This window comes from Drosophila montana, unplaced genomic scaffold (genome assembly GCF_035044405.1).
Source record: "Drosophila montana isolate Dmon_TW-CO22-7 unplaced genomic scaffold, ASM3504440v1 contig_312_1, whole genome shotgun sequence".
In the NCBI taxonomy this organism is placed as follows: Eukaryota; Metazoa; Arthropoda; class Insecta; order Diptera; family Drosophilidae; genus Drosophila; species Drosophila montana.
Genome location: NW_026998009.1, coordinates 341,074 through 367,710, shown reverse-complemented (window position 1 = coordinate 367,710; position 26,637 = coordinate 341,074). Strand labels below are relative to the sequence as shown.

The 26,637-nt window shown below is 37.2% G+C and overlaps 1 protein-coding gene and 1 long non-coding RNA gene across 2 annotated transcripts in view; both read left to right on the top strand.

Annotated features, from left to right (window-relative positions):
* Positions 1-538: 538 nt before the first annotated feature.
* wb (wing blister) overlaps positions 539-26,637 on the top strand; it is a 96,392-nt gene continuing 70,293 nt past the window's right edge. Inside the window, exons 1-2 of the mRNA XM_064686053.1 lie at positions 539-1,010; positions 21,137-21,474. Coding sequence (XP_064542123.1) covers positions 554-1,010; positions 21,137-21,474 — 795 coding nt within the window. The 5' untranslated portion in view covers positions 539-553. The remainder of the gene's footprint in view (positions 1,011-21,136; positions 21,475-26,637) is intronic.
* LOC135431111 (uncharacterized) lies at positions 8,749-9,345 on the top strand. Its single transcript, XR_010436725.1, has 2 exons — positions 8,749-8,918; positions 8,995-9,345. It is a non-coding gene; the product is annotated as an uncharacterized LOC135431111 (long non-coding RNA).

The window sequence follows — 26,637 nt, the reverse complement described above, 5'->3', positions numbered from 1 at the left end:
AAATATATATATATATATATTGATAAAAAATTGTTTTTTTTTTTGCGCACTTGTGTTGAGGATATACGAAAATAGACAAAGAAAAATTTGTCGCTGTCGCCGCGTGCAAAAGGGGCCAAAACGTGCAACAGAAATAAAATTAAATAGCGCAAAAATGTGCGTAAAATAAATGAGAAATGGGATAGAAATGAGCTGCAATGCAAAGAGTAGCGTATGCGCAATTCAAGTCAAATAGAGTGCTAAAGGAAATGTGTATGAAATAATAAAAATAAAAGTCAGCCAAAAACGTCGCGACGACAACTGACAAGCGGAAATTGTAAAAAAGATTTGAAAGAAATAAAGAAAAGAATACAAATTAAATAAAATTATGAATGAAAATTCTTGGAAATGTGCTTGAGTGCGCGTTTGGTGTAATACAAAAAGTATTAAAATATATGAAAAGGGCTTAAAACAAGTCAAATAAAAATATTCATTTAAAATTTAAGGCACCAAGTTCAAGTGTAAAATGTGCTTTGTGTAAAATTTGAGTTTGGTTTGCACATTTCAAAAGAAAATGAAAACCAGAAAGCTAATCAATTGGGTCAAATGCTGCCTCCTACTGCAGCTGCTGATCCTGTTGTTAAGTCAGCAGGCTCAAGGCAGGCGTTCCAACGCACAGCTGAAACGTCTGCAAGTGCAGTCACCCGCCCGAATGCTAAAGGAATATACAACGCAGACCACACTCAATGGCAGCTCCGTGGAGCAGCTGGAGGAGGAGAGCATTGTGTCCTGGACCGGCGCACGCATACAGCACGCACGCAAGTCGAGCTCAACTCGTGGACAAAATCCGCGTCGGCGTAAAACCAAAAGTGGCCTGCTAATTGAAAGTAACATCAGCGCTGAGCCGACCGACCAGGCAGCTGCTTCCTCCGAGATCAATGCCAGCAGCAGCACTAGAACGGGCAAGAAATCCAAACAGCGTGGACGCAACGGACGCCTCCAAAGAACGGACAGCAAATCGAATGCCAATGGTAAGTCGTTGTGGCCATAACTATGAGCCTGGACCGAACAGTTCTTAATATGGCTTTGATCGATTGTTGAGCCCAGTGGCAGAAGGAGAAAAAATAAAAAGAAGTCGCCTCGTTACTGCGGCTTCCTTCTACTGGCCGCGGCCATGTCGTGTCCAACGTGTCCAACGCGCGTCCATATTTGGGCGCTCAAGTTGAAAGAACTTTCATGTGAAAGTTGTGACAGGAGGAAGAGATTTTTTTCTACTTATTTTCTTAGTTCAGTTATTTTATTTTATTTTTTTTTTTTTTTGTATTTTTACAAGTAATTCTATACGTTATTACGTGAGAGGTCCAGTTATGGGCCAGCAATGTTGTCGTTGCCTTTGCCGTTGTCTCGCCCAGTGGGGCTTGCTGCTGCTCCATGCTCAACATTTGCTATTCTTGTGCTTCTTCTTGGCCAGCGCAAAGGCTTTGTCATGTGAACTTTGCCTATTAGGCGTGCGATCTGCATAGCTGCATACCTGCTTGAGCAACTGAGCGACTACAACCCGGTTATAAAACCACATTTCTAATGCTATTCATATCAGCAGTATATATAAAACTTTTCATTATTTCAATTCAATTTTCTCTTTCCAGAGAGAGACTAATGATCAAAGTGGCTTTCATTCTAGTTTAATTTAATTTAAAACCTTGCTTAAAAGCTTAAAAATTTCCATTATGAATTGAAAATTTCAGAACAATAAATAGTTTAGCACAAGAATTTGTTGGATTATGTTGTAAATTGTTTATTTAAGAAACGTTCTATTAGAATTCTTCGAAAAATATTTTCAATTTGCGAAAAATGGTTATTAATTAATTGATTTTTTTGCCATACCAAAGTAAAGGAAATATAATGAATACGCCCTATTATAAATGAAATGATTTATGTATTTAAGACAGAACATCACGCACAAATGTGTCTGAAATATGTCTTTTATTTACTCAAGCTCAACGCTATTTAACATCTGATTAACACAAACAAAACAACAACTGTTAGTCATAGCGAAAACAAAGAAAAAATTGGATAGCAATTGAAAATACTTTAAAGACCCACAACACGAACTCAAGAACAAAGCCAATCAATGTGGAAATACCCAAAAAAAAAGGCACATGCTCTATAGAATGTACAGCTCTCTAGTAATATAACATAGGGGTTGTGTGTGTGTGTGTGCTTGCGTGTGTGTGTGGGTTTGGGCATTTTACTTTGAGACCATCTGAGAGGCGCACATACACATGACCCCTTACGGAGGACAATAGCGCCAGGCTCTAGAGCGATGCCGCCTACTCCTCTACACTCTGGTAATTGTGGTCGTGCCTAAAGAAGATGCCCTAACAACAACAGCAACAACAGCTCATACAACAACAACAATGCACACAATGGCCAATTGTTAGAGACACATAACCCTCTGGAGCACATAATGGTTGGGCTAGTTGCGTGCGTAGCCGAGCATCGTATGGAATATGTCAGGCAGGAACCGCAACACGCGCTAATAGGAACATATGTTCCAGCTGTTAGTTCGCATAGGTGTTGACCAAAACTCCGCCTAGGGTCTAATACAATGCGGCAGACGGCGACGACGACGACGACGACGACGATGAGAACGGGCCTTCTGCTAACTGGTTATACAAAATTAAGTGGCTTATCGTGTCGAGTCGTTGAAATTTGTTATGGGCCTAAACTGATTGCTTGCTCGAAAAGATGCATTCCTGTGGTCGCTTTTTAGAGCTTATGACTTGCTAATAGATTGCGCTGTGAATTTAAAAAAAAAAGAAAAAAGAATTGCCTCTGGATATATTTAGGGTTGGGAGTTTATGGGGCGACAAAGTGAGAGAAGTTAAAGAAGTTTTATGATAATCATGTTGTTAATGTTGACGCTTGTTGACAGTATTTTGAGCGCTTCTAAAAAAATCGTTGACCTAGTCAGATAATAACGTAAAATATGTATAACCGAATTTACCGATTAATTTTAAGGGAATATATTATGATAGGTTTCAAATGTTTATTTACCCAATCGATCTCACACAGAGTAAAACTGTTTGAATTGCCTAAAATATCAGTTTGTAAATTCACAAGAGACTGGCCTAGATATTTATTATAATTTAATTTACCCTTTTCTAATTGCATTTCTGAATTCTAAATTATTAGTTATTGTTAGCAATAACTAATATGTTATTAAAGCAAAAGCAAAAACTACAACATCAACTAGCCAAATAAATAATAATTCTAAATAATATTTAGAATTTTTATTGAATGTTCTAATTTGTGGATAGTTTTACCAAACCAATACAAATAATAATAAAAATAAATTATATGTATTTTATTTAATATTATTCATTATCTTTTAATATATTTTTTTAATTTAATAATTTAATTGTCTTTCATTGTCTTTGGTTATATGAACATATGAACTTGATTTGAATATTATTGATAAGCATGTTTAATTCTATTCGTTTCCGCATACTTTTGCATATAGATTTTACAAAAACCCCATGTAGTTATGAAGACAATTTAAAAATATTAATTAAATTTAGAAAACTTTTTAAATTGCTACAGATTTATAAACATTTTCGAAAGCCCCATGAAGCTATAAAGAAATACTTTAAAAATTTAATTCGTAACTAATAACATTCAATTATTATTTATATTTGCATAAATTGCTTAAAAATTATAAAAAAATTTGAGTTGATTACTATCAAAATTTATTTATATTTCCATTAAGAAATAGACAGAACATAAATCGAATGTTTTCCAAATAAGAAGCAACCCGGACGCTTTAATTTGTAAACATCCAAAGTAGAATTTTATAATAAATTTTCTTTAAGTTCCAAAGCTTTAGAATAAATTCATAGTATCTTGCAGACAAATGTTTAAAATGATTTAGGCTTTAAAACTTTAAATACGAACAAAGACTTGTTAACGGAATGCCATGACGAAGTCTTGGGTCAAACTGAGCATTCAGCATTCAGATTCCCTAGGCCCAACCAGACCCCCCCGTAACTCATCAATATGCATGTTAAAGACTTGCGGCACTTTGGCTTCCTAGGAAAAAGCCCTTGACCAATGCATTTCCCAATAAAAAAATGATAACACTGAGAAGCCAAAAGCAAGTTCAAAACTTTTGCTTTTCACGCTTTGGCCGCGAGGCGATGTTGTAGCGTAAAAGGCAATAGAAAACCAACAGTAAAGTTCACTAAACTTCTACAAACTTCACATGTCAATAAAAAATTAAAAACAAATAAAAGTCAATGACAGGCAACAGCACAGCAGCGACGCAAGGGAGAGGGTATTAGAAGGGGCACACAGCAGTTCCGAGCTCTCGGCGGCATTTTCCCACAAATCTAAATTTCCAGCACTCTGCGCATTGTGTAATGCAGTTAACAAGAAGCAAACAAAAATATATATATATAAATAAAAAAAAAAAACAGAGCCGCGTTAAAAATCAATGAAGAATTGAAAAATTGAAGGCTTGAAGAATGCATTCTTTAAACAGTTTTTTCTTTTTTTCTTGTTTGAATGGGCAAACAGCAGCCGTTGCAGCTTTCCCGCCTGCCGTGTGTAAATATCAGTTAGCCGAGCTGGCCCCATGACTTGGGGAATCGTGAAATCTTATATCTATATATAGGTATATAAGTATATATATCCCCACACGTAGCAGCTAATGAGCTGATAAAGTGTGAGTGCGTGTGTTGATTAGCCATGGCTCAAAGCACAGCAGCAACAAGAAGGGGAATGCAGGCAGGCAGGCAGGCAGCGTGGGCTCAATCATGCAGTAGCAGCATTGTATCTAATGCCCAAATGTATCTGTATCTATATCTGTAAGTGTAACTTGTATCTATGGCCTCTTGTTTGACCCATTTCGTGCCGAACTTTCATTTTCTCTAATCTAAACAAGCCATCAATCAATTAATGCCAATAGCTGGTTGAATTTATCTGCAGCCTCAGCCCCCCATTCGGCTTTTTATAAATAGTCAACACGCCGTTTAATCGCCAATAATTTGCTCAATCAATTCGCTGTCTCAGCCGGCTCAAGGCGCTGCCCACTTGACTACACGACTGCTCACAGAGTGCTGACAACTTGTTTTTTTTTTTGTTGTTTTTTAATTTTTTGTTGCATCTATTTACAATTGAATGATTTAGAAAACTCCTGAACGCATTTTGATTTGCAATCATTATCGCAGCTGTTTATAAAGTCTCGTGCTTGACTTTTGATGACTTGCTTGAAAGTTGCTTAAGCTGCAATTGAGTTTATCTTGGCGAACTAATTCACGAGTGTTTTTTTTTATATCTATGCATCAATTAAATGGCGGTAGACAATATGCACAGCACTTCAAGGCGAAGTAGTTAGAATTGCATTCCACACACTTTTGAGGCGTGCGAACTTAAGTTTTTGGTATTTCGTTTTATATCCTTATCCGATATCTGTAACTCTTTTAGTTACCTTTACAGTTTCCCATTTAAAAGTATTTCCCCCAACATATTCAAGACTTTGATATATTCCCGTCAGTTGTAACTTTTTCCCCGGCTCATAGTTGTTTATCTGGAACTCCCCATAAAAATCTCACGATATTCCCTCTTTTTGCCTCCTCTGTTGCATCTCACCTGCAATTTGTTGCTCAGCGCCCTTTGTTGTGATAATTTATTTAAATGCAGTTTATAGATCATTGGGTTTTATGTGTGAAGGGAAACACGTTGAATAGCCGAAACACCTGGCCATTTTGCTGTCTACCTCTCGATTTGTTTATGCAATATTTTTTGCCCAGGGTTAACGGAAGAGCATAATTACAAGAGACAGCTGCTGGCACAGGATTACAAACTGCCAAAAGTAAGGCAGGGCAGCAGAAATATACGAAAGGTAGATACAAATTCGCAAAAAAAAAAAAGGATTTACAACTGCACTGGTTGAGAAAGTATTCAAAAAATGTCTTAAGCAATACAAGTTATTTGAACCGAGGGCCAGTTGAAATGTAGAAACACATGTCAAAACTCCACAAAAACAATAAACAAGCAAAAGATGATGCAGCGTCAATTGGGGAACTCATTAAAAAATAAACAAAAGCTGGGAAATACAATGGTTGCGGACCTTCTTTTCCCGGTTATTGTTAGGACTGGTAATTTGATATCGAAACCTAATATATCTATACAAATTGCGAGCGCGCTTTTGAAGTAAAGTTCCAATAAATAAACCACTTAAGAACATAAAACTAAAGGGCAAAACAGGCATTTACAATTTTTATAGATCAGCCCGACAAGAACCCGAAACAGACCAAAACATCATGTAAACATTTTGTTTGGGATTCATAAATACAAATACAAAAAAAAAAAGCGACGCAATTTGTAGCTGTACATAACTTCTACAAACAAACAAAATTTGTAACCAAATGAACTGAAAAGAAGATGTAATACTAGACTCTAAGGCGGACGACTCAGAGATACCCTGTAGCTACGTCTAAGGTGGGATAACCTTGCCAAGACGAATTACATTCAAAAAGTTAATAAATATACCATCTTTAAAAACCTCCAAAATGTAAGCCTGAGGTCTTACAATAACTGATATCTACTTGCTTAACCTGATCGAAATCGATATCGAATCGATTAAGGAGAGTTCAACTCAAAATATTGGGTTAAAAATCTCTTTTAATAGACTTTGAGTAGTTTTCCAAAACTTATTGCATAAATAGCAAAAACAAGCCTACATATACATATTTATATATTTGAAAATTACTTTGATAGTTTTCCTAGTCTATTATAGCCGTTGTTAATTCTACAGGGTGTTAACAAAAGCTGCAGCTTAACGCTGACAAGCTGACGGCGGACAAAATGATCTATAGGAATTCCTCAACTCGCAGCTCCCAAACTCCCAAAGAGTGTGGAACTGTTTGAGGCGCTGTTTACATAAGTAGGAACAACATTTTGGTTTAGGCTGGCAATAAACTTATGCTTAATTGCTGGCAGATATCTGATGGTTCCAGGCAGTTCGACAAAGCTTTGAAGTGCCCCTCTGGCGTTTGGCTATAAATTAATGTAATAGGCCAAGTTTTGATAAGAGATTGACGCCGCCAAGCAGACGGCAACCCTGTCCCTCTCTCTCCCACTACCCTGGTTCTATCTGCAGGGCCACCGGAACATTTAACGGGTCAGCGGGACAGCGACTGTTGATGTGCAGCCCGTGGAAAAACAAATTCGTAGCTCGTTAGCACAGACACTTCAGATAAGAGAGCGGGAGACACAGAGAGATGAAAATGCAATGCGCTCTGATTGAGGTTGCGGCAGTTCCAATAAATTTGGGCCCAGAATGCACGTAATTGGGTCAACGAAAGGGCGCATCAATGTTTCTGTAAACTACCTAATGTTCCGATAATGATCCGACTGATGCCTAAGAATTGCGACCAGATTGAGTTATCATTGTGAAGGTTATATGGAAAAACTCTTTGGATATGCCCAAGGGCTTCAGGCAATTAAAGATATATTATGAGTAATGCCTGTGTGAGTCATAAAGCCCATCGCAGCTTGTTTAAAAAGTTCCTGGTAGTTCATTATGAATAATGTACATCACGATTATGAGAAGAATTAAGTGGAATTTAAAAAGGAAATCGGTTTGCAAAGCAGCACTCGCTCTTCTGATAAATACTCCTTGAAATATTAGATATAAATATATATATATATATACGTAGGACTATTAATTTTCCAATAAAAGGAGTTTAGTTAAAGAGCAGCAGTTCATATGTCTTCATTGGATTATAGTCTTGAGAGTCTAAAGGTTAGATTTATTTGACTTTTCAAAAATCTCTTGAGAATCAAAAACATTTCCTTAAAACCTTTCAGAGTTTAAATCACCAAAATCCAGATAAATTTTTTTGGTTTCCAAATCTTAATTTCCTATATTTAAATATGTCTTGTTCAAAAAGAACTTTACAAATTCCTATGCCGCTATCTTCTTCGAGAACTTTTAAGATTCTCGTGTCATCCACATAGCTGTCATTTAGTTTTCCACCATCTTACACCTCAGTTATCAGGCTTAAGCACTCATCAATGTCAACGCAGCCATGTAGCGCCTAGATGTTGAACACTATCTGAACTTAATACATTCAATGTCTATGTCGCATTGGAACTGCTAGCGGCATCTTTATCGAGCCATTTGTCAATATTTAAGCTGATAAACGATCGTTAATCGAACGCAACAACAAAACCAACAACAACTGTCATTGAACTTCATTGATAAATTATGTGTTGGCGACAGGTTTTCCAGGCACTGGCGCTCAAAGCAAATACCAAAAATGCAGTTCATTCAGTTCCATAAAAGTATCGACTTTCGGCGATCCATTTGATAAGCTAAATACACATCATCCGTTTCTTGCAACACGAAGAACTTGGAACCTCATACCGTGCCCCATAACTCAATTGATATCAGATTACACTGTCTACCTGTAGCTCTCGCCCCGTCCTGTCTCTCTCACTCAACGCAATGATCCCAAATCGTAGCAAATATTTTAGTATCATGTCAACACATAGACAACTTGTGCTGCTTCTTCTTGAGAACAGAAATGAAGAAGAAGAAAAATAGATTCTCGATTTCTGGGAAGGGAAACGCATGCCCGGAAAAATCTTCTATTTTGTGTTGAACACTTGAAAGTGTTGTATAAATATTATATAGAGTGCAAACAAATCGTTGGACCCGGCACTAATTATGCTTTATGTTTGCGCTGAAAGAAATTTCATTCAAATTGTTTATTTGCTTTCGGACTTCCCCTTTGAGCAGTCGCTGAAAGCTGCATAAAAATGAGCTGCAGTAGAAATTTTTCCTCTCTGGAAAGTTGTGTTTTGATTAAATTTGGCGTAAATGCACAGGATGTGATTTTCAGTCTTTGATGAAGTTGCTGGAAAAACATCTGGTATTGAGATTTATGTCGAACTTCCAAGTATAACTTAAAAATTGTTTTTATCATTTTTTTTTTTATACCTATAAAGTTTGATTGATTTTGGACCGCGCAATATGGGCAACGTGTTATCTAAATTTTACCTATGAAACTGAAGGGGTCAGTTTGAATTCCACAACGGATATATAAAATCTGTGAGCATTTTTAAGGCATACGGAGTCGAAAGGAATGCCAATTTTACAAGGCATATCCAAGAGTTACGGTGGATATAAAAGTTGACAAATGCTGGACAACATGTATAGGCATGCTATAAGAGAAATTCAGAAGCCATGAAGGATGTGTGGATGTCCATAATCTTTGTATGGATAATATTGCCTATACTAAGAAACATGCTCTTAGAACTATGAACAGACCCGAAATAAAGGAATTTCATTAATCTAAATATATTATTTAAAGCTAATAGCTACATAATTTCACGAAAGAGGAGCAGGAAGGGGATAATTTGTAAAAGAAAAGAAAGATTGACTAAGGTACATGCTTTGATATAATTATCAACAGTATAGCCAAGGAATGTTTTTAAGATTGGAATACAATAGAAACAATTGATTATTACTAGAGTTTAATGACAATACCCCTGTAGGGCTTAGTATTATAATAAAACATGTGCTTCAAATATCTTTCCTGACACTCTCCGAAGGCAGCTCTTCGCGATTCATCAATCTACAGATATATGACATACCCGACAACATTTTGTAACTTTAGACTGCAACTTTACGTTGTGTTTATATTCGAATGTCTGGCAATTTAACAAATGTGCCGACAATTGACAACTTTTCGCCCAGTCTATTTTGAATATGGCAACGACGACCGGGCGATGTGGTGGGGCAAGGGCGCAATTTGGGGGCATATCCATCAGCAGCCAGACAATGTGCAGACTATTTACAAGCTGGAAACCACAACAGCAACAAAAAAAAAACAGCCACAGACAGATATATGGATGAAACTGATGGACAGCTGCCGAAACGTGCCTCTACGCATGACGCACGCATTGTGTGGCAGGGGAAAATTTAGCGGAAAAATTAAAAATAGAAAGAAAATTTGGCACAGCTTCAAGTCACGTTGTGGTTAAGCTGTTACGCCCATTTTGCGTAGGCGTAGACAAGACTTGTACGATTTTTTCAGCTCAAGATACTTCCACACCTAAACGCTATTAAAATGCCAAGGCTAGAATAAAAGTTTGTGAAAAGTAAAACCTGCCTGTCAAATCGTTGTGGAAATGCACGACAAAACAAATTGGCCGCAGACACGCGGCGCAGACAAGTTAAAAGCTCAAGATCAGGTTCAGTCTTCAGCTACAGATACTATGAGCTTCAGATACAGATACAAGCCGCCGGCTGTCGACTGCCGTTGGCGGCTTTTCTTTTCTTTTCGTTTCGTTTGGTTTTTTTTTCGGGGTGGCATCTTTGACAGCTGCCCCCGAGACTTAACTTTAAAAGGATTGAAACATTTGGGGCCTGCCATGATTAGTGTTCTAAATAACGCAACTGTCGCCTTGTCAGAGGCCAAACACGAATCAATGGGAGAGAAATTGACGTGCGACATGCAAAGTGATTCGACTTGGATTTCGAGTTACCCGATCGGAATCGGAATCGGGTTCAGCTCAGCGACTGGACCGACGCGTCGCTTGACAAATTGCTTAATTAATACGCCTTGATGTCGATTTGTTATTGTTGGCCATATGAAAACCTGTTGCCAGTCGACATCAAAAGCCAAATGTCCGCGCAGTTATTGGCATTTCTTTAATTAAAACGAAACTGTGCGGAATACTTAAGTACATTATTCGCTTGAAATTTTTGCAAAGCGATTTGTTTTTCAGTTCATAGCAAAAATTACGTCAGTTTCTGACCGTGTCTGTCATAATTATTTGCGGTTTTTTACGTGCATCCTTGAGAAATGTTGAAGAGACTGCATGTATCATAATTTATTGAAAATATTGTTAATCTGAATTAATGAAGAGGAAGTGAACATCAGAAAAACCACAAATTTATTTAAGTGACAATAGAATTCAAATAAAAATGTACTCTGTGCTTGTGTACTTATTATGTGATCTTCAACACTTACTACTCACATTCTTTGCGATTAAAATGAATATATTTTCACAAAATATACTTTTGTAAATATTGTAAATATTATATAAAGCAGGAGAAATGTGAAAAATATATTCGAAGGAAACATGGATTCTTTTAAACAATAATAAGAATTACAAATATAAATATAAATTCCCTTAATATGAATTGCCTTTCCCTCAAGCACTTTCTCAAAAATGAAAAGTTTTGCAAGCAGGCATAAGCTTATGACCTTTAATACTTAATGCTCACATACTTTAGGATTAAAATGAATGGAATTAAACAAAATATACTTTTGTAAATATTGTAACTATTATATAAAGCTGGAGAAATATGATATATGAATATGACATATTTAAGAACGGTGCTTAAACAACATTTAAAATTCTTAACTTTCACAGAGTTAGAAGAATTAAATTGAAGGATATAAGCAAATATGGAGAAACTTACATTTACAGCCCATTTACAGTTGAGTTCAATTTGTCGGGAAAAAGAAAGAATCAAAGGAAATGTGGATTCTGTTGAACAAAAATAAAAAATTACAAATATAAATATGAATTCCCTTAATCAAGCACTTTCTCAGAAATGAAAAGTTTTGCAAGCAAGGAATACTACAGAAAGTTGACATTACCAAAACAGTGGATCAAAAAATCATAATGCACCAAGAAAAGAAAATGAACTCTATAAAAAAAAGTATCATTTAATTTTATGCACAAACTCAAAATTTCAACAAATTTTTCCAGTTAAGCGTTTGCGAAATTCGCACAAAAGGGAATTATAAAATCAAATAGACTAACTTTCCGTATTGTATTTTAAATATTGTAATAACTATTCAGGATTAAAAAACTGTTAAATGTAGTTGCAATAGACTTGTCGCATTCGTTTAACAACTTCTCCAAGTCGTGACTAAACAAAACTAGAAAATTATCATCTTAGCTGCAACCGCCACCCATAGCTTAACCGTTACGCCACTCAATTTAAGCAGCGAAAATCTTTTGGCAAAAAAAAACTTCAAGTTAAGCTCAGCTTGAAGTCAGCTTGTTCAATAAAAACGTTAATTGCTAATCAAAAGCAGCATTTTTGTGACGCGACGCAGGATAAGCGCTTATCAAATTGCAATATCCGATAACTGGTTAGTTTACTTAGTTCGTTCAGGCGATAAAGATTTGTACACAAAACAAAAAAACCAAAAAAAAGCTGAAAGATATGCAACATCATCAACAGCGCGGACAACAACGTAAACAAGCAAATTAACGCAATTTCTTCAATGTATCTGAGAGGTACATTGAGTGTATCTCGCAGATACAAAACGACAATTAGCCAGCCATAGCTGACAACTAGGTATTACGGATTGCATATGCCATTAAATACAATAGCCAATATGGCCTAAACATACCAGAGACTTGATCTGTTGGCCATCTGGCCACAATTGGCGGCGCCATCAAATGGCCAAGCGGCGCCTGAAGCATTCGTGGGCTGACACCGTGGCTAACTCTGGCGGCGCCTTTTTACAGAAAACCAGCAAGAAAAAAAAACTAACACGTCGCAGCGCGTACGTACTAATTAAATAGTTTACAAGTCAAGTCGATTGGCAATATATTTTAATTTCATTTTTTTTTTTTGGCAAAGAGTTTGAATCGTTACGTTTTTTTACGAACTCGTTCCCGGTCGGAGATGCTGGTGAGTTTGTATGTTTTCGGGTGAAATGAATTTGTTTATGGCTGATCGCATGCAGCGTGTGCCATTAATGGCTGTCACTTGGATTAGCAGCTGATTTTTCGAGCGACCTACTTAAATTGCAAGTGCCAACTCGTTAAAATCCACTAAAGTCCGATCATGCTCGTAAATGTAATGTTTTTATGGGCATTCGCAAGTGATTTGTCGATGAAGTTTAAGTGGAAAAAATACTACCTGAACTGATTCTCTTTCTAATTCAATTTTCACCCATAAAAAAGCGATTGAAGAATTGAAAGGCGTTTCGCTTAATGTGGAAAATAACTGCGAAATATACACCGGTGGGTTTTTCTTTGCAGATTTACTTAGGTTTAACTTGGCAGGGACAAAGTTTATGAATTGTATTGCACAGCATTTTTGTTCTGCTGAAATGCAAATCAGTACTGAAACGTTTACGAACATGGCTCAAAGCAGAATTGACAAATTTAACGCTCCCGTGAGAGTAAAAAGCAAAAGAGAGAGAGAGAGAGAGAGAGAGAAAGAGATGGCGGGAGCTTGTAGATACATGCAAGGACCTAAGGCATATAAACACGTTTTATTAATATAGGGAATGATAATTGGATTTGGTAAATGGAATATTTTTAATACTGTACACATTCCTTGCTTATTTATGAATCACCAACAGCCAAAGCAAAACGACCCAATAAGAATGCCTTAGGAAAACCAAACATAATTCGCAAAAAGATGTCCACCTCCAAGCAGTTCTAACCGTACTCTAGTCTCTTGCAATTTCTTGAAAGCGTTAATCCCAGCCTGTCTAGACAATGCCGGCGACATGCCTGTCAAGCCGTCCTGTGTCGTCTGCTCAACTGCAGCAAATGCTGCTTGCTTAGCTGATGCGCTGACTCAGAGTTTATAAATTAAATTATGACATTATTGTTATGCGAGGCTCGCACACAATATACAACAGTCAACATTCAACATACACTACAGACTGCATTTATTAATAACAACTGACAGCTTATGACAAATTAACAGCTAAAACGAGTGAGCCCCAAAAGCAAGCCAATCGAGCGTAGGCGATTTTTTGTGACTTGCGACTCGTGTCTCGCCCAAAAAGTATCCAAATATATCAAATATCAAAAGTCTAAAGCTCAACCAAAACTCAGCCAGACGTAAGTAATGAGTGCGAGAGGCCCCAAAACTGCGCGCACATGCAGTGTTGGTTAACGCTTTGGTTACAAATATTTATTCGGTGCTGCTAAGCGACTCGACGCAAATGCATTTCAAGTGATTGGCAAACACGACAGGGCAAATTTTCAGAGTCCATATAGGATACCCCCCTCCTATTGGATAATGGACATTTCAACGCCTTAATGAATGAACGCGAACTGCAAACGCGATTGCAAGTGCTCGATAAGAGTTTTTGGGCTCATAAATCGTGATAATTATGGCTGCAAGTGCAGCTGTGCTTGTAACCGAAAAAAACCGAAAACATAAATAAAAAATCGATTCATCAGGCGCCAAAATTATGAACGAAAAGTATTTCTCGTGATGTTGTGGCACTTATTAAATTATTAAATGAACCGCTACACGTTGAGATCATTGAGAGAGATTTCTTGTTTTTCTCTTAAAGTATTTCTTCTGTTTCTTTCAGCCAGTAGCTTACACAATTTCGATCAGAGATTAGATAAAACTCGAGTGCTTTTGGCGCTCAAGCGAAACAAGTCGCTTAATTAACACAGGTGACGACTGGAAGACACCGAAGAGACTGCAGCTTGAACAGTTGGCTGCCGGCTCTTGAAGACTTAACTCATTTTAACGTGGGCATACGAACAAAATGACTTTATTTGAGTTGGCTGCTTTTAATGGGCAGTTAGAATGGGGCTTAAGCTAAGTCGAGTTTATCCTTCCGTCAAAAGATTGGGGCAAGTATCTTTAGAAGGTATCCAATAGGAAGTTTTCTAGTTCTCTCACTTTAAATATTAGATCCACATCCAACATCCAATGTGCTGCTAGTTACATTCCGCTAATTTAACTATTTCTCACTCCCACTACACACAAAAAGAAACCTTTCAAATTCATGTACTGACACCTCTCTTCAATAGCCACCCAATGAGCAGCGCACTCGAATTAGTCTCGCTGCCAACTCCCGCAACAAGCAGCTTGATTGTGCATTAGTTGTGCCAGTGTGTGTGTGTGTGTGTGTGTGTGTGTGTGTGTTGTGTGTGTGAGTCATCAAAACAACGCCAAGTGGCAGCTACCAGTCTTCAATACCAAATCAAGCATTACTTGCATAACCCAAGCCAAAGTCATCGACCAACGATCAACGATCAACAGCATTATGATCACGTTTGTGATGATCATCAAGGCAGGCATGCATAAATATTTTTCTAAAGCCCAACTTGAACAGTGGAGCCTGCGAGTGCGCATGGAGCTATAAACTTGGCTCCACTTGAGCACGTCAGAACGCCGGTAGCGCAGTGTGGTTTCGGCTCTCGTTCTGTGTGTCTCTCACTGGTTCCCAGCGCGTCCATCCGTCTGCCCATCCATCGGTCAGCAGCTTTTGAAGCACCCACCGAACCGCTGGTCAACTGCAGCATCCAACCACTTGGCCAGTGACTGTTGCCCGGTACGGCTTTTATGTTGACTGGCTGCAGCACCACATGGCTGTGCCTGTGGTTGTTGCGCTGCGGTTGCCGTGGTGCACCGATGCATGTCCAAACATCCTCAGTTCTGGTCAGTTTGTAGCTTGTGTGCGTTGTTGTTCTACGTTCCTTCATTTTATTTCTTTTCTTGGAATTGAGTTTGTCGCCTCGTCTGTCTGTCTGTCAGTACCTTGTCCGTTTGCCGTCTTGTTTGTCAGTTTGTTTATTTGTTTGCCCGTTGTTTTTTTTTTTTTTTTTTGTTGATTTTCAATAAATATTTGACATTTGTCTAGGCGTTTTCCCGAGCCTTCCGCAGCCAGTCAACCATTTGGCTGCCAACACGGCGCGGGTACATTAATTTTTCAAGTACTTTCAAACCTCAACCGCCCCATCGTAAAATCTGCTTTTGCTGCGGCGGTTGTCACCTGTCCGCACAAGTTGTAAGCTCTCTTCTGCATTCTGTCTTTCAAGTTGATGCATTTTTAAGAACCCCTCTGGCCAGAAATGCGGATGTTTGAATTGAACTTTTCTTCTATTTGGTTGCGAAAAATTGTTCGTGGAAATTGTGTGACATGCTCAACGAGGTGTTGAATTTGTCGCTTTAGTTCACTTTGCAGTCCATTTCAAATGCCATGCAGGTGTCTTTAAATATTTCACAAAGTTTCCTTAAGTGAAAGAGTAAATTTGAGAAGGGCGCTAAGGAAGGTCTAAATTACGAATTAAACGTGTATTTATAGCTATTGGATCTATGAAATCAACTTTTTTTAATGATTAATACTCAGCTCTTCAGTTCCACAAGAAAGTATTTAAAATGCGGATGCGCCCTTCTATGCGATTTTCATGAATTCAAGACACATTGATATTGATTGTGTCTTTATAGTTTATACACATGCATATATATTACATTTATACTTCTACATTTTCTCTTTCTCATCCTCTATAACTATCGCCTTTCTATGCGATTTTCACAAATGTATTTGCTGCTTTTTAATCCTACAAGTTCAAATAACTAACTAATCACAACTATACCCTTACTGTGCGCCAATTTCCTCTCGTTTTTACTTGACCCAACATATATAGCCCGAATTCTTTTTTATAAAATCGACTCCAATTAGACCTGATGCAAAGTTCTTTCCCCTTTCCTTCCCTCCTCTCCATTATAAATTTCCTGCCCAACGCATTAAATTTGATTACTTTCCATTAAGCGCAGCGCCAAGTACCAAAATTCTCCGAAAAACTGGTGCCCCAATATACATGCATACATATTGGATCCATTAAGTTGGAGGAGCTGCTGTTAGCTGTTGGATCGCCATCAGCTCCTATGCTAACCATTGTCGCCATTTGTAATTGAGCCGTTTCAGCAAAGTCTTTGAGTCTCGTCGCAGCTTTCGGCCGCCTATTTATGGCCATATTTTGATTGCCGTTTCGCTGGCTCCAAGCAAGCAACCATCCATCCAGCCATCCATCCATTCTCCGGTAGCTGTGCAGCCTGTCAAGATGCATAAACTTTGTTTTCGTCACGCTGCCGCCTCGCCACAGACATCAGGCAACGTCATCCGCCAGCTTTTCAGTTCACCAGTTGTGGAACCATGTGGTGATTGTTTTTTTTTCGGATTTTTTTTTTACCTCTTTTGGGGCAGCAGCATTTTTTTTTATTATTATTAAATTTTTTTCGTCGTCTGCTGCCGCGAATTGAGTGAGTGTCGTCATCAGACATTTTGGCAGCTACTTTGGCTACCGAATAACATTTTTTATTTCGCGCACATATTTTTTCGACCTGGTCAACACATTGATGCAACTGGCAAAGAGACTGCTTTTTAGAAATTGACAGGAAATAATTTGCCTGGCGTTCACAGGTTCAAAACTAGACAGCGGGCAATTTGCAGCAGCATTCTTTGAAGTTCAACTGCAACTGCAACAACTTAATAAGCAGCTTGCAACTGGTAGATATAAGTAATTTATGCCAGCTCCACTGTCTGTTTATATGCATAATTGCCCACTAACAACAAGATGGAAACCAATAAACCAGGCAGCTGGACGAGACCCAAAGCCAAATGCACAGCTGTGCCGAAGTCTACGACGACGACGACGACGACGACGACGACGACGACGACGACGACGACCAAAGAGACCAAAAATAGTGAAAATATTTTTGTATTTTATGCGCCGGTCGGGTCGATATGAATAAAATGCAGAAAACAGTAAAATGCTTTCAACTATGCGAGTCCGAGGTACACACAGCAACAACAACAGGAGCATCAACAACAACAACAACAACATCTGCCGATCCGCAATTGCGGACTCCAGCGTCCAGTCACCCGACTCATGCGTGTGCCCATAATGGTTCGCAATTAATCAAAACCCAGCATCAAGCACTCAATTCCATATACTGAAGTTTGAATACCCTTTTTATAAAATATTTTCAATTTTCTATGCTACGCATTCAATTTAATTGGGTTATTCTCTGTGCTCGCTTAGATTCCTCTTAACATTCATCATTATTTTCGTTTATAAACATTTATAGTTATGCGCTCGTTTGATGAGTCTTGGTCAAGATAGATTTCAGTAGTCAAAATTTATATTTCTTTAAATGGAATAAATTTAACATACCCTTTCAATAAATTATTTAAGACTTATGCGTCCTACGTGTTCACTTTTTTAATCCTATGCGCTTGCTGGATATCTACACTCTTGGTCTAGATAATTATTATATTTTTTTGTTATTATTTATAAGTATGGTTTAAATTCTAAAAGCCTTTTATTAAAATATATTATATTTTCTATGCGCTTGCGTTCTCCATTTTTACTTATTTTTTTTTACGTATCAATATTTAATTATTTTAAATTTATATTTTTTCAACAATAGATTTATATCAGTTTACCCTTTTTTTATATATGGAAGAAACTGGTGATCTAAGTTTAGCTTTTAATAAATATATCAAATTTGTCTATTTTATCCACTAATTTTTTTAGTTTTCCAGCTTAGGCTTATAATCATGTGTGCCCCGTGGTCACTTTTTAATCATTACAAACTTGCTAAAAGATGCAATATACTTTCTTGAAGAAAAAGAAAACAAAACAAGATAAGTTTTTAGTCTATTCTATTTGTGCGCTTCTTTCTTGTGGCTGGCTTTTAGCAAATTTTATGGCTTGTTTACCTTATTAGCTGGCATTTCTGTTCCCTAAATAGCGCCTGAATAAAGTTGTCTTCTATCGAATCGCTCAAATTGATCAGCTATCAAATGTATAATTATGAGTTTTTCTTCGCGCTCATTTTCTTTTCTGTTTTCACGCTCAAAGCTTGCCATGTTGAGTGCTTTGTTCATTTTCTCAATAGCATAAATATTTCAGTTGCCATTCAATTTGTCAAAACATTTAATCAGCAAAACTTTTCTCACTTAAGCTGTCAGCGCATGGAAAACTTGCACACAACGTGGGCATATCGCTGCTGAACGAGGTGGACTGGGGGCAAATGGGGGACACCCAGCTCGGTGTTGAGTGGAGTCAAAATTGTTTGGCTACCGCAAATTTGTTATTTGTCAAAACATTTAAATGCCATTTGCGTGTACCACCGCATTTTGACAGCTGCCGATAATTTTTCTTGGTTCGCCACTTTTCACACCTTGCCCTGGCTTGGCCCACGGCGAGGCGAATATTTCTTCCTGACTTTCTAGACATTTGTTTCGACTCATTTAAATAATTACAGCTTGGTCGAGTTTTTCGTTAAGTGAAAGTGATCTTTTGTATTATTTATTGATGGCTTCAATTTGAAGCTGTAAACCTTTTAAAAGCTTATTGTGAAAAATTGCAAAGCTACTCAGCTTACCAGATCGGCCAGGCTTAGGTTAGTATAACTAATTGTTAATGAAACTATTTGCCCAGTCTTAAACCGTCTTTGCCAGACTTCTTTAAAACCACTTTTATCTACCTGAACGACAGTACTTATAGTATAATGGCGAAAATTCACTTATATTCACTTAAACTTTTGTTAAACTTTAGACATTTGCAAACTTATCTATTCCTTATACGTTTCACACAACCTACTCACAACATTTACGAATATTTTCAGTTTCTGCAAAAGTTTTTAAGTTGACTCGTTGAAAAATAAAACAAGTTAGAACATTGCAATTGAATGCAGCCGACTGCGTAATACACTTTACACATGGTATTTTTAAAGGTACATCTTAAACTCTATCCCATAAGCAATGACTCTAAAACTGTGACTAAAATTGTGTGAAATATATAATATTTCTGATTTGTGGGCAGGAATCTATGTTGCTCGAAGAGACTACAGAAAATAGTTTAGATCTTTGTGGCAATAGCTTTTAAATTGTGGATTCAAACAAATCACATCTGATTTTAAAGTGACTCCAAAACTTAGGCCCTTAAGCAGCGACTGTCAAATTGTCACTAGATGTATAGAAGACATAAATTTTTCACCATTTATGGGCAGGAATATAATAAACTCATAGAGACCATAGACAAATTTCCTATTAGAATTTAGGGCCAGTAACTTTAAAACTGTGGGCGACAGAGAAAACGCTCCTGATTTTAAAACTGTAACCGTCATGAAATGACTCACTATTAAATGTTCACGATTTATGGGGCGACAGAGGCCATGACAGAAATCAAAGAGACCATACTATATACTATATGTATATATGTATATATATATCAATTTTACGTATCAATATACTTTTAACTTTGGGCTTTATAGATTTTAGCACTTGATCAGTATCAGCACGGCTATATACATTGACACAAAAAAGCTGGACAGCTCCACAAAACCAATATACTCCTTTTCCTTTTTGTGCACAGAGTATAAAAACTTATATGCAATTTCACAGCAATTACGTCAACATTTTTCTTTGGGACAAACAAATGCGAAAACTTTTTGTTGACATTTGCCAAAAGCTGCACACGCTGACACCAACAACAGCAACAACAACAACAACAACAATAGTAGACACACAAAGTTAGAAACAGCAACAACTGCAATTTTGAGCTACCAAACATGCAAATCGCATACCAGGTCAACATAGCTGGCCCAGTCCAGCTGCTACCAACTGCGCTGCTGGTCAGCGATAAACATTATCTCGAAAGTTTCCTTGTTTTTGGCTATCTATCCGTGAGATACATTTGCAATGCGGGCCAATCAATATGGCCACAGACAGAGTCTGAGCTGAGACCGAGCTGAGAGCAGCAGCTGTTTGGTGATTTATGGGCCAATGTACGAGCGCTTGTTCTTGACTTGTTTCACCAATTAAGTTGATTGACATGGGAAAAACTGTCAAGTGCACTGAATATGAAGCAAAAAAAGCTGCTCGTGGACATACACCATATTGTTAGCTTTAAGCTGGAGTAAAAGCAAGCTTTAAGGGCACTTGACAGATTTTTTCAGATTACAATAAATATAACTTAAGGCTTAAAGTTTAACTATTCTTACTTAATATAGTTGTTAATTAATATCGGAGTTCATTAAATTGTATTAATGACATAAAAAATAACGTGATAATAAAATTAATCTTTTTTGAAATTTAAATGTTTTACGCCGAGCAAAAACAATAAGCTCCGCCAAAAAAATGTTCTTGATTCAGTTAAGAGATTAGTTTTCGCTTATAAATTCTTTTGAGTTCCATCAAACTATCAAACTTTAAAAAGTTTAAAGTTAGAAACCCAACCTGCTCTTAAAATAACTATTTTGACAAAACCAACCCCATTCAGTTGTGTTTCTTGAATGCTTTACAACACTAAAAAGTCATTATACAACACTATTTCTTTACAGATTTGCGCCTGCGCAACACTCAACAGGCAGACGAGGCGGTCAATTTCGCTGGGCTTTTCCCGCCGCTCTTCAATGTCGCGCCCCGCGCCACAATTACAGTGAACGCGACCTGTGGCCAAAATGGAGCCGAGGAATATTGTAAAATGGTGGATGCGTTTCCGCATCGTTCCAAATACTGCGGCACCTGTAATGCTTACAGCTCCGATCGTGCCAAGCAGCGACCAATTGAATCGCTCATTTCGCCCAGCGCCAGCTACGAGGAGAGCTGGTGGCAATCGCCGACACTGCAGGGTGGCCGTCAGTTTGAGTATGTGACAATCACCTTGGATCTGAAACAGGTGAGTCTACTAGTCTTGTCTGGTCTGGGTCATAGATAACCACCTCAGCAATCGCTGATCACATGTGACAGCCAAGCTGTGATCCAGTTTGTAATTAAGCCGCTGACTTGTCACTCATTTACAAGCGATTTAACGCCCGTTTCATGATCCATCTGTTCCCTGGGGCTTGTCGCCGATCATTAGACGCCGTGCGCTTGAAATATGATCGCAGCGAGCTGGTATCGAGTTTGGAACCGGTCACTAGGTATTACATTCTAATGCTCAAAATGGCCAACATAAATTTGCTTTGATGGAGCTTTGATTAAGTCATATCGTCTTACAGACAAGCCGCGACTTTCTTCAGTTATTAATGATGGCGACACTATTTCCGGGTTTTGGATATTGAAATAGATGAAAAGTATCTGAATGGGAGAGGTCTATCAATTTATCGATTATCCAGTAATAAAGATAAAAATTATCCTATCGATATTAGGAATGGCAGCTTAGCTTTTCTTTTGTCGTGGATACAAGCTTAGATAAGAAAATATTATTTTATATATATATTTAATGATTATATCGATAAATCCGGATAAATATATTACTAGAAAAACTACCCGGCATCACCCATGCCCGGAAACGTGCGAACTTCAGACAGAACTGCATTGCTGCTGAATTTGAGCCGTTGATCTCCCGCTTGCAGGTTCAACGCTGAAATACCTACACTTTGCCGACTTATGTCTTTACGTTCGCAGTGCACACTTACATTGCTGCGTTGTTGTTAAAATCATAGAAAATCATAGAGCTCTTGTACATAAAGTTGATATATCTAGAATTATTCAAGATTATGTCAATGCATTGCGCTCGAGTCTTCTGTAAATAATCCACAGAATCAAAAGAACGCCCAGACGTTTTTAAATTAATATATCATAAAGTCAAAGAACCCCTCAATTACGTTACAGCTCTTTAAAGCCGAGTTTGTGAATAAACATTGTATTAAATACATTTATATACATGTATCCGATGGCAACAACTTCCCATCACATCCCATCATTTCGAACTTTGGACAGTTCCATCAACGAAATGCTTTAAGAAAATAACAAAAACTGAAAAATAAATCAAAAATTCTGTGACAGCCTGAGCATATCTCTCGTTCATGCAGAATCAACGTAAAGAGAGCGTGTAAATTTTGACACATGCCGTTGATGTGTTGAAGTCTCTCAGCCCCTGCCCTTTCAATGGAAATACCATTGACTGGCGCTGCCCTCTGCCAACACCATATAAACAAAAGTCATGGGAACATTTAAAAATCGCAGAGTTTTTTGGTATTTGTATTTTTATTTTTTTTATTTTCTGTGACATTTTAAAGCAATTTTTGTCGGCCTGTCGCCGTCTGACCAAAAACGCAGTTCAACATGTGTCAATTGTAGTTAAAATTGAAAATTGTCTCTGAACGTAAACTGACATCTACATAGAGCCCACAACGCATCCATAAAAGGTAATTCGATTTTACTTATTTTATTTTATTACTGTATTTTTGTCTGCGCAAAGTTTTGTACTCTGGAGAACTCTAGAGAACTGAACAAAGTTAATTAGGGTAGGATCCAATTTAAATATTTATATGAATCTGTGTTGGCGAGTTGTGGCTCCCGTTCGTAATTTATTAATAACTCTTGGAACGCATGGTTGTCATAAATCTCTCATACTTGCAGGCATATGCGAAAACATTGTTTTAATACCCTTGCACAGGGTACAATAGTTTAATAATGAGTTGTGTCACGTTTCGAAAGAATTACCATAGTTATTATTATTCAAAACAAGAACTTTTGTATTATGAACTTTATAAACCTCGCTTTGCTCTTATTTGCTTGCTTCACACGTTAAAATTCGCAACGAGTTTAAGCTTGAAACGAGGGACAAGGTGTCTGCTAACCTGCAGTCGACAATATTATCCGCCGATGATAGAACCAGCGTTTTCTCGACTTTCCGCCCACATTTTATATTAATTTACTTCAAGAATAACCACCCAGCTTTAAACTTAGTTAAATAGCTGATATAATATTCGAAATATAACTGAAATATATCACACATATGCTTAATATATGAAAGGGTATTTAGGCTTCGGCACTTTATGATTAATTGTTGTTTCTTGTTTTTAATTTTAAATCAGCGCCCGAGTCAGAGTCGGCAGTTCTGTGCTCCGGTTCTCTGCACGTTTTAATTAAGTGTATACTTCCATAGTCTTGGATACGTCTTGGTCTTGACTGTATCTTTGTCTTGTCTGCCGCGGCATATGGCAATGAAAGAATTATATCAAAACATTGAGAAAAACAACAAAATCTTCGGAATCGGGGGAGGATTTCAACATTGGCAACGAGGCAAATGATGCCACTCGAGTGCAAACTGCACTTGAAATGTCAACTTTGTGTCGGTTGATGCCAAACAGATGATATTTTCAGCACTTAATTGCCATATAGTAAAAGTTCACGATAATCATGCAGATTGTAATAATGATGAATAATGAAAAATAATGATCATGCGTTGGCTAAGCAGCTGCAAGTGCGGAAATACAATACTTTGTTGCTTTTCGTTTGCTTCGAGCCGCAATGGAATTTCAATTAACACTTTTACGCACTTTTAGCACTCAATGAGGCTTTTAAGATTCATGAACCGATTGTTGGGTGGGCTAGATCGATTAGCATTGGCCAAATGTGGATGTAAACAATGGAAGGCGTTAGGAAAACATGAAAATTAAACTCACCGTCTTTACAGTAACAGTTGTTTATTCCAAAACATATTTTTCCAAGGTCTTTTTTTATATTTCCCTCCTTTGTTTCAGCAATGCCAAAATCGATTCCTTATTTACATCTAGAAAAAAATATATTTTTATTACATTAATTTCATTTAATATTTCATTAAATTAAATATTTTAATCTTAATTTATAATTGAAGAACTATAGCTTGGAAAAAATCATAACAAAATAAAAAAAAAAAAATTTGAGGAAAAGATATAATATAATCATGGAGAACAATTAAAAAATAATTGATAAGATTTAATAATAATAAAAGAAACTGGCAAAAGAAAGGCTTTATATATTATTATGTTCATGAAATATTTGATTATGAAATATATTTAAATGCACCAAATTTGTGATTATAATAGAGAACAATAATAGTATAATTTTTGCGATTTAAAACCTCCAAAAAGCACACATAATTAAAGACACGCTGGTGCATAAAGCACATAATGTGTAGTTAAAGTAACTAAATTCTTAAAGAGATTATCTGCAATTATATTAAGCTAATAACTTAACATAGATGACAATAACATTTGAACATTTCTTAGATACTTATAATAACGATATAATAAAATACTCTAAAGTAAATCCCTTGACTAAACAAAAATAAATGACATTCATTTGCTATAATATGACCATGGAGGACCATTAGCGCAAGAAAGCTGAAAGGGATTAAGTAACTTCTACCAATTGTAGTTTAAAGTATTCCCCCAAAACTCTCTCGTGTAGCTGACTTGTTAGCCACCCCTCCGCACAATCTTCAGCTGCCCGTTGTCACAGGCAATTAGCACTCGTTTCCATTTCCATTTCCTATTTCCAAACCTCCCGCCGTCCCGCTCTGGATCGCTTAATTTAGTTCCATGTGCTTTGGCTGGAAATATTTTCGACATTTGTCACAACTGTTTAAAAACACATTAGAGCAAATCTTTTCTCTCTACAGACACAGACGACAGAGCATACCGCGCCAAAGAAATAGAAACCAAATTTATGACCCCGGACAAAAACTTGACATTCGTTCTTGAAGTTGCTTATTTTGTTTTTTTCATGGGCGACAAAAATGTCGAAGTCGCGCGACTTGATTTCAACAATTAGACTAATCGAGTGATTTACAACAACAAGAACGACAACAGTAACAACAACCAGAGCGAGACAGGCATGTGTCAACGATTTGACAGCTTAAAATATTTTTCTCGCTAGTTTGGTAATGCCTTTTGCAATAGCCGACGAAGCCGGCCGGAAAGCTGCTTGCAACTGCCAGTCAGCCGGCCAGAGAGTCAGTCAGTCAGTCAGTTTGTCTGTCAGACTGTCAGAGTGTCAGAGTGTCTGTCAGCTTGGCTTGCCGCACGCTTTGGCCACAACAATGTCTAGATTTATGCTTCAATGGCTTTGGGGCGCGCGTGACTAATTGAAAGTCTAGCGAGAATTCTGGGAATTGCGATAAATTCAGCTAGCACAGTGGCTTTCAAACTGTAAATAGCTTTTAAAACGCTCTGGTTTCAGTTGGCAAGATTATAGAAATAATATAAAAATGGCAATTAGTTGAATATAAATTTTACATTCTTATAGAAAGTTTAATATAATTATAGTTTAATAAATTTTAGTCTGAAAATCGAATTTGAAAATTATTTGATGTAACACTAAAAATTGGTTTATGGTCACAATTAACTTAAAACGAGTTATGAAAATATCATAAAAATTTTAAAAATACAAAAGTGGAGTAAAAATTTGTGTTTGCCATAAATTCACTTAAGTTAAGAAATCTAGTTTTAATATTTTTTATTTTTAAAGTGGAAGAATGAGGCAACAGTTCAACACAAAAATATCTCGTTGCAAAAATGTGAAATCAAAATCAAAACTTCGATTAGAAATATTTCAAAAATTACAGTTGACAATATTTCAAATTGTTTTAAGCAGAAAAAAACTTTGTACAAATCCCTTACTTTTTTAAATCTTAAGCAGCTTGAAGTACAATTTTTTTATTGATTTGTGTGCTTTTAGAAATGCCAATTTTTTGTTAATGTTTGCCAAGCGGCAACATCAACAAGCTAGGCAAGAGAGAAAAAAATGTGTTTCTTTTATTTTTATAGCCATTTAATTGCTTCATTAAATTTAGCCAAATTTGGCCAAAGTTGTTGCTGTTGTTGTTGTTGTTGGCGGCGGCGGCGCCCGCGGCGGCGCCCGCGGCAACTTGGAGGCTTTGGGGCAGGCTTTACGTAACTGTAATTCAAATGTTTGACAAGTTGTTGCAACATTCGCAACAGCGGACCAACTAAACAACAGCAACAACAACAACACCAGCAACAACAACAACAACAAGCAAAGCGTGTTACAAGCCACGTTCGCAACGCATTTAGGCGTTGCAATTATTTTAATGGTCAATTTATTTATT